Consider the following 12,656-nt stretch of genomic DNA (forward strand, 5'->3'; position numbering starts at 1 on the left):
CCCACCAACCACCGCATCCATCGCATCATCCTCCGACACCTCCACCATCTGCAATCCCACCCCACCACCAAAGACACTATTCCATCCCTACTCTTGTCTGCTTTCCGGAGGGACCACTCGCTCTGTGACTCCCTTGTCCTCTCCACACTCCCCTCCAACCCCATCACACCCGGCACTTTCCCCTGCAACCGCAGGAAGTGTACACCTGCCCCTACACCTCCTCCCTCACCCCCATCCCAGGCCCCAAGAAGACATTCCACACCAAGCAGATGTTCACCTGCACATCTGCCAATGTGGTATACTGCATCCGCTGTACCCGTTGTGGCCTCCTGTACATCGGGGAAACCAAGCGGAGGCTTGGAGACCGCTTTGCAGAACACCTACACTCGGCTCGCACTAAACAACTGCACCTCCTAGTCGTGAGCCATTTCAACTCCGCCCCCCACCATTCCTTCAACGACATGTCTATCCTGGGCCTCCTGCAGTGCCACAATGATGCCACCCGAAGGTTGCAGGAACAGCAGCTCATATTCTGCTTGGGAACCCTGCAGCCCAATAGTATCAATATGGATTTCAGAAGTTTCAAAATCTCCCCTTCCCCCACTGCATCCGAAAACCAGCCCAGCTCACCCCGCCTCCCTAATCTGTTTTTCCTCTCACCTATCCCCTCCTCCCACCTCAAGCCGCACCTCCATTTCCTACCTACTAACCTCATCCCACCCCCTTGACCTGTCCATCCTCCCCAGAATGACCCATCCCCTTCCTACCTCCCCAACTACACTCACCTCTACAGGCTCCATCCCCACCCCTTAACTTGTCTGTCTCCTTTCCACTTATCTTCACCTCTATCCATCTTTGATGCGCCTCCCCCTCCCTCCCTATTTATTTCAGAACCCTCTCCCCCTCCCCCTTTTCTGATGAAAGGTCTAGGCCTGAAACATCAGCTTTTGTGCTCCTGAGACGCTGCTTGGCCTGCTGTGTTCATCCAGCTCCACACTTTGTTATCTCGGATTCTCCAGCATCTGCAGTAATTAATCTAAGAGTTGTGATTGCCTCCTGAAACACATTGACCAGGTACCTCTTATCCCCTCCCTGATTTGTCGCAGTGTCTGCAGCTCATCAGCTCCTTGTGGAATTTCCTCAAGCAACCAGCACTTACTGTAATTCAATCATAGAAACATAGAAAATAGTAATGGGAGTAAGCCTTTTGGACCTTCAACCCCACAACACCATTTAGTTTGATCATGGCTGATCATCAAACTCAGTACCTTCTTCCCGCTTTCTCTCCATACCCTTTGATCCCTTTAGCCCTCAGGACTACATCTAAGCCTTTTTGAAACCATTCGACGTTTTGGCCTCAAATGTTTTCTATGGCAGAGAATTCCACAAATCACCACTGTCTGGGTGAAAAAGTTTCCTCCTTATCTCTGTGCTAAATGGCCTACCTTGTCGTCTTAAATTGTGACTTCTGGTTCTGGGCTTCCCAACCTCCCTGTATTGACCCTATCTAATCCTGTTAGATCTTTATAGGGTTTCTGTGAGATTTCCCCTCATTTGTCTAAACTGCACTAAATATATTCTGTCTTCATATGTCAGTCTTGCCTTCCCAGGAATCAGTCTGGTGAGACTTTGTTGCACTCCCTCCGTAGGTAGAACACCCTTCCTCAAATGAGGAGACCAAAATTGCACACAATATTCCAGATGTGGTCTCACCCAGGTCCTGTACAACTGCCCCAATAAACTCCCTGCTCCTGTACTTGAATCCTCTTGCTATTTAAGGCCAAAATACCAATTGCCTTTTTCACTGCCTGCTGCACGTGTCAGCTTAAGTTCAGTTATTGGTGAGCATTTATCCACATTATACTTCATCCGCAATGCATTTGCCCACTCATTCAATTTGTACAAGTCACATGAAGCATTTCTGCATACTCCTCACAGCTCACTCTCCCACCCATTTTTGTATGATCTGCAAACTTGATGTATTACATTCAATTCATTAATTTCATGGCTACCCAAAAGCCTCAGGCCACCATTACCAAAGCAGCGGGTTTCCCAATAGAACCACCACCTTCCTGCCAGGTTATGAGGGGTTGGGGGTGTGCTGTCCAATTGTCTGCCCCCAGATTGGGGCAAGATATGAATATAAGATGAGAGGATAGCCTCTAAAACCACCATTCAGACCCCTACAGATTTCTTGCACCATCTGCCCCCTGTGACCCTCATCCAGTGTTCCCTGAGGTGTAGGCATTCACTACTTGTCCTTAGGACCAAGAACAGCAGCTTCTGCTGACCCAGGAAGCCCATGTTAAGACTTCTGATTTGCCAAGAACCTCACTAAAGCTCACTGGCCAATTCATAATGAGCTGATTGGCAGGCAATACGGTGAGTTTTCTCAGCAGTGAGGGTGACAAGTAGTGCCACCTCACCTGCTTGTCAGTACATTTGAAAATAAATGGGAAGATCCTTTGAAATTCTTTGTCTTCCAATTTAACACAAAATGGATTTTTTCTTTCTTTTAGATCTGGATGAATGTGCTACCAAGCAGCACAATTGCCAGTTCCTTTGTGTGAATACGATAGGTGGATTTACTTGTAAGTGTCCTCCAGGATTCACACAGCATCATACAGCATGCATCGGTAAGTCACTGATTAGGGCAGAGACAAGGAAAAATGTTGCAGAAAAGTCAAACATAGAGTGTTCGAGATATACAGCACCACAGCCAATTTACAGCCTTCAGTGAATTAATTGATGCTAAGCATGCAGTGTGCACAAGCAGTTGTATCTTTAGTAGAACAGAATTGAACATTGCTTCTCAATTTTCACACTAAAATTTCACACTAAAATGTTGCAATATCCTCCACAGGCAGCAGATTTTCCTGAATGCCATTTTTGGTAGTCATAGGTAATCAGTTTAAATTCATGTCAATCAGCCAGTCTGTTTTGAAAACATCAGCAAAGATTGTAACAGCATACCCTATGGAGGAAATGAATTACCAGTCAACAGCTTCCACATTTCCTCAAATAACTGTACGTGAGCAGATGCAAAAAGATGTTGTCTGTTTTACTCACTATTAAGGGCAAATACCAACAGCCTCACCATTATTAATGTAGCATACTCTGGGGCATTGTCTTCAAACTTCAGCTTGTTTATGTGAAATCTGATATGATTGATCACACATTAATAAACTATGTACGAGGTAGAACTAATCTCCAGAATAAAAATAAGCATATTACCATACTCTTAGTCATCTTTTCCTCTTTGCCTAGCTCCAGAAATTGAACAAGAAACTGGAAAATGGAGAATACTTGTACCTCATAACACCTCATTAATATTCACTGTATGGTTTCTTATGAAATAGTAACTCTTTGCCTAAACACAAAATTGTGATATGCTTCCATAATCATTCAGAAATATATCAAACCTTTTTGCAGCTATTCCTTTAAAATATGATCATGACAGCTGTGCATCTGTCTCTCTTCGCAAAATATGTTAAATGATTTGTGTATTGGTAAATTTTCTCTCTATTCAGACGCTGCTTAATTTTAGACGCATGAAATGCAAGTAAATTAACATCCATTAAGGTTAAATTCACTACTCTAATTTAGTTTTAAATTTTAGTGCTTTTGAACATTGGAACTGAAACAATCCTGTTTTTAATATTTTAAGAAGATTAACATCGCTAGACACAATTTGGCTAATTTTATGTTTTAGCTAGTAAATGTACCAAAAGTTTGTTATTTACCCATAATGGAAATATAGTGACTCAAGACAATTTATCTTCTATGTAGAGCCAGTTGTTCTGAGGAAGAGTCATATTGTATTAAAGATTATGGAGCAACTTTATAATATTTCCATTCACTGAGAACATATTATGAATCAGATTACTAATACCTAGGAGAAAGCTACAAGGTTTAGATGATATCATGAACAATGGAAGTAATGACTATTAATATAATTGGGATTCCAGCTCCTAATTTGTTCTTTGGTTCTTTTTGGCATTTCGTGTCCTTTGTGCAAAATTTTCTGTTTTTATGTGTGCACCCTAAGCTGCCAGTGACAAGATTGAAATGACATCATATAAAACTATCATCATAAGTGCTAATGTGAAGTAGGTTTTAAAAGTATCCCTATTATGTAGAGATATTATATGAAAGGTCTAGTGGTGTGAAAGAATCCTATTCTGACTAAAGTATATGTTGTGTTTTACCTGTAATACGTAGCAATTTTAATAGATATATTTTAGATTCATCTGCCTTTATGAAAAGGCAATACATGCTTAATACTTTATTCTTAAACCACTTAAGGTAAGTTATTATCGGTATTTTTTTCTGTTGATTCAACAAGCTATAATCTAACAATCAGTTATTTTCATTTGATCAAGACAACCTAACGGATAGCTGAGTGTTAGCTGGATAAATGCAATTCCTCGCATAGAATGGAATTCAACATATAAGGCCAGCTCCATACCATCCATCATCCAATCGTCTGGCAAAAAGAGCAGTTGAAACTTTGAAGGCAGGTTTAAAGAAACAGCCGACAGCTTCACTAGATAAAAATCTGTCCCAGTTCCTGTTTGATTATAGGATCACCCCTCATGCAAGGGGTAGCTGCAGGGATAGCTCCAGCAGAGTTGCTAATGGGAAGAACACTTCGCACCAGGTTAAATCAGATCTATGCAGGCCTGGGGGCAGGGAGGGTGAAGTAGCATCAGGAACACTGGTTAACGCTGCTACCTCTCGGTGCCAGGTACCCAGGTTCAATTGTAGCTTCAGGCAACTGTCTGTTTGGAGTTTGCACATTCTCCCCATGTCTGCATGGGTTTCCTCCAGGTGCTTCATTTTCCTCTCAGAGTCCAAAGACATGTTGTTTAAGTGGATTAGGGTGGGAGAGTGAGTCTGCATGGGGTGGTCTTTGGAGGGTCAGTGTGGACTCGATAGGCCGAATGGCCTGTTTCCACACCACAGGGATTCTATGATTCTAACACTAATGCCAGACACAAGACTCTGCTAAGTGAGAGAGACAGTTTACTTCAGGGAATGAAGTTTGGTGTAGAAGCCACGGGAATGGCCCTGCATGAGTAAAGTGGCTTAGTCAATGCACAGTGTCAGGTCCAGTGACATATAAAGTTTGAGTAGGTTCAACAGTCCTGACCAAGTATATGGATCATATGAATGCTGAAAACTTGTAAACAGTACAGAAGCAAAACGTTCCAATACAACATATATCAGAGGCAGAGTTGGAGGAAACTGACCCCTGGTGCTGAAATGCTCTAGAAGGAGCTACAAATAAAAAAAGAACCAGTCTATGGCCTCATGTTCAGAAGGGAGGGATGTTGTGATTATAAGAGATCAGCTCATAGAATATGAGTTCCATGATTGGGAGTGTTAATCTGGGAACTATGGCTAACAGACATAAAAGGAGTATCACAGCAGGCTCTGAGGGAGCTGGATCAGTGTTAAGGGCGCTCCACGTGTAAATAAAGTGTGACTTGGTGACAAGATACCGGCCTCTGTGAAGTTATTTCAGCATCTTTTTACCGACTATTTTGGAAGGTAATCAAGATAATTTGTTTAACCTTAAAATAATCTCAACAATTCAATCACTAGAAGTGAGGTATGTGTATGAGTGTCAAGTGTTAGCTGTTTGAATCGTTTAAATTACAGGAATTTAAACAGCTTCACTAGCTGACCAAATATATTGTGTGATTAATCTTTTACAGATAACAATGAATGCATTTCTGAGACTAATGTTTGTGGAGCTAAAGGAGTGTGCCAGAATATCCCAGGCAGCTTTCTCTGTGAATGCCAGCGTGGATTTTTGCTGGATCAAACTGGCCACAGCTGTGAAGGTAGCGTTTGGATTGAACCAGTAAAAATGTCTTGGATAACAAACATTTAACTTGGAGGCCAGGAATAGAGAGAGGCCACAAGTTGAAGGTGGGGGAGTGGAGGAGACACCAATCAGATTGTGCTTGAATTGACATTAAACAAATCTTGTGAGCCTCAGTAAGAATACAGGCCCTATTAACTTAACAATATTAAGTTAAACAAAGCAACTTTTCAAGAGGTTTTAATCCACTCTAATAGTGCTATCTTATCGAGGCTCCATACAGTTGTAGAAATATACTCCTGTACTTTTACTCCTGCACCTTTACTCCTGTAATCAAATCACCTTACACCAAAAGGCCAACACACTATTTGCCTTGTTAATTGCTTATACCACCTCAATGCCAGCTTTTACTGACTATTGAACAAGGAAACATAGGTCCCTTTGAACATCAGAACTTCTTAACCACTCACCATTTAATAAATATTCCATTCTTTTGTTCTTTCTATCAAAGAGGAAAACTTCTCACTTATTCACATTATATTCCATGTCATATTCTTACCCATTCACTTAGTCTGCCCAAGTCCCTTGGAAACCTCCTTACATCCTACTCCAACTTCCGATCTAGCTTTGTCATCTAGCAAACTTGGAAATATTATATTAAAAAGAAGTGCGGACGCTGGAAATCAGAATCAAAACCAGAAATTTCTGGAAAATATCAGCATGTCTAGTAATAGCTGTGGAAAGAAATCAGAGTAACATTTCAGGTCCAGTGACACCTCTTCAGAACACCCTAAATAGACCTGAAACATTAACTCAGATTTCTCTTCACAGATGCTGTCAGAATTGTTGACTTCTTCCAGCAATTTCTGTACTTACTTCTGTTAGAAATATTACATTTGGGCCCCATATCCAAACCGCTTATAGACCTGGTGAACAGCTGCTGTCCGAGACTGATTGGGAACAATAAATTGGGAACAGATGCTGTCAAAGACAAGCACCACAGAAATGTGGAGCTTGATAATGAATGCATACTGCATGTGCTCGATATGTTTGTCCCAAGCAGGCAGAGAAGATGCGGTCGAGTGAGGGAGCCATGGTTCTCACGAGAGGTCGAACGAGTGGTTAAGAGGAATAAGGAGGCTTATGTAAGGTTTAGGAAAAGAGGAACAGAAAAGGCTCTAGAGGGATATAGGTTAGCTAGGAAGGAGCTGAAGAAAGGGTTTAGGAGAGCTATCAGGGGGTATGAGAAAACCTTGGCAGATAAGATCAAGGAAAACTCCAAGGCCTTTTACACATACGTGGGGAATAAGAGAATGACCAGAAAAAGGGTAGGGCCGATCAAGGATTGTAAAGGGAATTTGTGCACAGAGCCTAAAGAGATAGGAGAGGTCCTTAATGAATACTTTTCTTCAGTATTCACAATTGAGAGGGACCTAGTTGTGGAGGAGGAGGTTGTGAAACAGGCAGGTAGGCTAGAGGAGGTTGATGTTAGTAAAGAAGATGTGCTAGGAATTCTGAGGAAGTTGAAGGTAGATAAGTCCTCCAGGCCTGATGGAATTTATCCAAGGATTCTATGGGAAGCGAGGGACAAGATCACAGGGCCCTTGGTGATGATCTCTTCATCCTCACTGTCCGTGGGTGTAGTGCTGGAAGATTGGAAAGAGGTAAACGTCATTTCCTTGTTCAAAAAAGGGAACCAGGATAATCCCACAAGTTACAAACCAGTTGGTCTTATGTCAGTGGAGGGCAAATTATTGGAAAGGGTTCTGAGAAACAGGATTTATGATCACTTGGAAAGACACAATTTGATTTGTGATAGTCAGCATGGATTTGTGAGGGGTAGATCATGTCTCACAAAACTTGGTGAATTCTTTGAAGAGGTGACCAAACATGTGGATGAAAGTAGAGCAGTGGATGTGGTATACGTGGATTTAAGCAAGGCGTTTGGTAAGAATCCGAATGGTAGGGTTATGAAGATGGTAAGGAGGGATGCGATAATGGGAAATCTGGCAGATTGGATTCCGAATTGGCTGACCCTTAGAAGACAAAGGGTGGTAGCGGACAGAAAATATTCAACATGGTGCTCAGTTATGAGTGGTGTACCACAAGGATCTGTTCTGGGTCCTCTTCTATTTGTGATTTTTGAAAATAATTTGGATGAAGGAGTGGAAGGGTGGATTAGCAAGTTCGCAGATGATACGAAGGTGGGTCATGTTGTGGACAGTGCGGAGGGCTGTCCTAGGTTACAAAGGGAAATTGATAGATGGAATGCAGGGCTGGGCTGAGACGTGGCAGATGGAGGTTAACCCTGAAAAGTGTGAGGTGATTCATTTTGGAAGGACAAACTTGAAAGCAGAATACAGGGTTAATGGAAAGATTCTTGGCAGTGTGGAGGAGCAGAGGGATCTTTGGATTCATGTTCACAGTTCCCTGAAAGCTGCCACCGAGGTGGATAGAGTTGTTAAGAAGGTGTATGGTGTGTTAGCTTTCATTAATAGAGGGACTGATTTCAAAGCCGTGAAGTTGTGCTCCAGCTATACAAAAGCCTGGTTCGACCGCATCTGGAGTATTGTGTCCAGTTCTGGTCACCTCATTAAAGGAAAGATGTTGGAGTGTTGGAAAAGGTGCAGAGGAGATTTACCAGGACTTTGCCTGGAATGGAGGGAAGGTCTTATGAGGAAAGGTTGAGAGAACTCGGGCTTTTCTCTTCAGAACGACAAAGGATGAGAGGCGATTTGATGGAGGTGTACAAAATAGTATAGAGGTATAGATAGAGTAGACAGCCAGAGATTTTTTCCTAGGGTGGAGGTAGCTTTTATGAGGGGACATAGTTTTAAAGTGAAAGGAGGAAGATTTGCACAGCATACGTTCCTGAAAACGATCCATCTTTTCTTATTCTGTTTTTCCTTCTGTTAATTATTTTTCACTACACAACTGTATTATCTGTAATAAAATGTGAGGCTGGATGAACACAGCAGGCCAAGCAGCATCTCAGGAGCACAACAGCTTTTGTGCTCCTGAGATGCTGCTTGGCCTGCTGTGTTCATCCAGCCTCACATTTTATTATCTTGGAATCTCCAGCATCTGCAGTTCCCATTATCTCTGTATTATCTGTAACCCTTGCTGTCTCTAATTTTGTTCACTACTTTCTGTGTTGGTTGTTGTCAAAAGTCTTCACAAACTTCAAATACGCAACAATTGGCTCCCCTTGTCTATTAGTAGCATCCACAAAATCTCCAGGTTTGTGAAACACAAATAAAAATGGAAGCGAGTTTTGAGAAGATTTGTAGCTCAGGTTGAGGTTCTGGATGTGAGTTTGCTCGCTGAGCTGGAAGGTTAGTTTTCAGACGTTTCGTCACCATTCTAGGTAACATCACCAGTGAGCCTCTGACAAAGCGCTGGTGTTATGTCCCACTTTCTATTTATCTGGTTAGGTTTCCTTGGGTTGGTGATGTCATTTTCTGTTCTTTTTCTCAGGGGATGGTAGATTGGCTCCAAGTCAATGTGTTTGTTGATGGAATTCCAGTTGGAATGCCATGCTTCTAGGAATTCTCGTGCGCGTCTCTGTTTGGCTTGTCCTAGGATGGATGTGTTGTCCCAATCAAAGTGGTGTCCTTCCTTATCTGTATGTAAGGATACGAGTGATAGTGGGTCATGTCGTTTTCAGGCTAGTTGATGTTCATGTATCCTGGTGGCGAGCTTCCTGTGTTTTTAGTGTTTTAGAAACAAGCAACTCTGGAATAATATTTCAAATCCAATGTGACTGTTCTTCAGAACATGGAATGGAACATGAGTTATCTTTCATAAATCCATGTTGACTCTGCCCTTACATGCTATTATTTTGTAAGTGTCTAATTATCACACTTATTATAATAGCTTCTAATGTTTTCCCAACTGCTGACATCAGCCTAACAGATCAATAGTTCTCCATTTTCTATCTCTATTCCTTCTTAAATTGTGGGGTTACACTTGCTCCCTCATTGTGTGGAGCAAACTTCAGAATCCATAGAATTTTGAAATAATAACCACAAAACCGTCCACTATCTCTGTAGCCACTTCCTTGAACAGTGATGTGACTCACTTGGTCCAGGCGACTGATCAACTTTAAATCCAGTTGACTTTCAAACACTATTAATGTTCATTTCTTTCTGTTCGTCAATTTCACAAGTCATTTGCTTCCCTCATATTTCTGGGAGGTTTTATGTGTCATAAATGGAGACAGACACAGTGTAATATTTTCTTTTTCAACTATTTTCCAAATCCCCATTATAATTTTTTTTCTGTCTCTGCCTGTAATGCAATGCTTTGCTAATCCTTTCCCTTTCTTTACCAATTTTTGGTCCCACTTCACTGAGTTTTAAATTCTCCCAATTCCTGGGTTTAACCACTTTTTCTGATAATCTTATTAGATTACATTCCCTTCAGTGTGGAAACAGGCCCTTCGGCCCAACAAGTCCACACCGGCCCTTGGAGCATCCCACCCAGACCCATTCCCCTATAATCCACACATCCCCTGAACACTATGGGCAATTTACCATGGTCAATCCATCTAACCTACACATCTTTGGACTGTGGGAGGAAACTGGAGCACCCAGAGGAAACCCACGCAGACATGGGGAGAATTTGCAAACTCCACACAGACAGTTACACGAGGCTGGAATTGAACTTGGGTCCCTGGTGCTGTGAGGCTACAGTGCTAACCACTGAGCCACGTACCGCCCACGGTGATAAGATACTTCCTTTAATATTATTGCAGTCCTTTCCTTTGGCCACAATTGATTTACCTTGCCTTTTGGGTTTTGTGTCTTAGAAGAATCTATGTTTGTTGCAAATCATGTAATAGTTTTTCAAATACTAGCTGCTGCCTGTCAACCATCAAATCATTTAGAGTCAATGCAGTGTGGAGCTGCAGGAACGCAGCAGGTCAAGCAGCATCAGAGGAGCAGGAAAGTCGAAGTTTCGTAACGAACCCTTCATCAGGACTGGAGAGGGGGAAGGAAGCTGGGAAATAAATTGAGAGGAGGGGTGAGGCTTGGGGAAGGTAAGTGGGATGGTGATTGGTGGATGCAGGTAGGGGATTGGGGATTGGTCGGTGGGAAGTGTGGGGCGGATAGGTGGGAAAGAAGATAGACAGGTTGTGTCAGGTCAAGAAGGCGTTGATGAGAGGAATGGTTGAACCTGGGATGAGGCCGGGGAGATTTTGAAACTGGTGAGTTCTATATTGAGGCTATCAGGCTGTAGGCTCCTGAGGCAGAATATGAGGTGCTGTTCTTCCAGTTTACATGTGGCAACATTATGACACTGGAGGAGCCTCAGGATGGACATGTCACCAAGGGAGTGGAAGAGAAAGTTAAAATGGTTGGCAAATGGAAGGTGATGTTGATTATAGCATACAGAGTGCAGATGCTTGTGAATCGGTCACCGAGTCTGCGCTTGGTCTCACCAGTGCAGAAGAGACTACGCTGGGAGCAATGGATACAGTAGACCAGGTTGGAGGATGTGTAGGAGAACCACTGTTGGATTTGAAAAGTGTATCATGGGCCTTAGATAGAAGTGAAAGGGCAAGTGTAGGGGCAGGCGTAGCACAGCCTGCGGTTGCAGGGAAAGATGCTGGGTGTGGTGGGGTTGGTGGGGAGTGTAGAGCAGATGAGGGAGTTGTCGAGTGAGCAGTCCCTATGAAAGGCATTTTGGGGTGGGGAGGGAAATATCTTTTTGGTGATGGGATTGGAGTTGGCAGAAGTAGCAAAGGATGATGTGCTGGATGCGAAGTTTGGTGGGATGGTGTGTGTACCCTCCTGCAACATCACAATGATGCCAAATGCAAACTGGAGGAGCAACACCTCATATTCCGCCTCAGGAGCTGACAGCTTGATGGCCTGAACATGGAATTCACCAGTTTCAGAATCTCCCCAACCGTGGCTTCATCCTATTTCTAATCCTCCCTCTCATCCCTGCCTCCTTGACTTGACACAACCTATCCAACTTCTTTCCCACCTATCTGCCCCACACATCCCACTGACCAATCCCCATTACACCCTACCTGCATCCACCTATCACCATCCCACCCACCTGTCCCCAGCCCCATCTCTCCTCCCTCTATTTATTTCCCAGCTCCCTTCCCCCTTCCCAGTCCTGTTGAAGGGTCCCAACCCAAAATGTCAACTTTCCTCCTCCTCTAATGCTAGCTGACCTGCTGTGTTCCTCCAGCTCCATACTGTATTGACTCCGACTCCAGAATCTGCAGTTCTCGCTATCTCTGAATTAAAACATTTTGTATATTTGCCGAACCTACCATTGCCAACTTGCCCCTCATACCTTCATAGTTCCTTTGTTTATATGTTCTGGATGCAAAATGTCCAAAAGGATGTAATGCCACTTTTAATATTGTTTCCTATGAGAATCTGTGAAGCTTAAAGTCAATATTGGGTGCTTACTTTTCTAGCCACAAATGTGCCTGCTAATGTTGATTTTAAAAAAAAGCCTGAGCATAACATCTATTATAGTGTCGTACAGTAGGTTCTATCTTTGACTGTTTTCATTTTTTTCTCTTCTTTGGCCATTTTCATTCATCAATGCAATCGCTTTATTTTATTTAGTTGAGTTTGTTGCCAAGGCTACCATCAAGCTGCAAGTTATGTTTTGCCTGGGTCAAGCACTATCCTCAGATCAGACTGTTTAGTATTGGCCAGAATTGAGGAGAACAGCTGATCTCAACTAACATCACTCATGGATAAATCTTAACTAACCTCATAAAAGTACAGTCAAAATAACCCGCATTACAGCTGAACCTTGGTGGTGAATTTGTTAAATCATAAATACTCCACAG

At 42.8% G+C, this 12,656-nt stretch overlaps 1 protein-coding gene across 1 annotated transcript in view; it reads left to right on the forward strand.

Annotated features, from left to right (window-relative positions):
- LOC125446730 (fibrillin-1-like) overlaps positions 1-12,656 on the forward strand; it is a 570,259-nt gene that overhangs the window by 538,672 nt on the left and 18,931 nt on the right. Inside the window, exons 60-61 of the mRNA XM_048520489.2 lie at positions 2,520-2,636; positions 5,721-5,849. Of these exons, the coding sequence (XP_048376446.1) occupies positions 2,520-2,636; positions 5,721-5,849 (246 nt within the window). The remainder of the gene's footprint in view (positions 1-2,519; positions 2,637-5,720; positions 5,850-12,656) is intronic.

The sequence above is a fragment of the Stegostoma tigrinum genome, chromosome 36 (assembly GCF_030684315.1).
Source record: "Stegostoma tigrinum isolate sSteTig4 chromosome 36, sSteTig4.hap1, whole genome shotgun sequence".
Taxonomy (NCBI): Eukaryota; Metazoa; Chordata; class Chondrichthyes; order Orectolobiformes; family Stegostomatidae; genus Stegostoma; species Stegostoma tigrinum.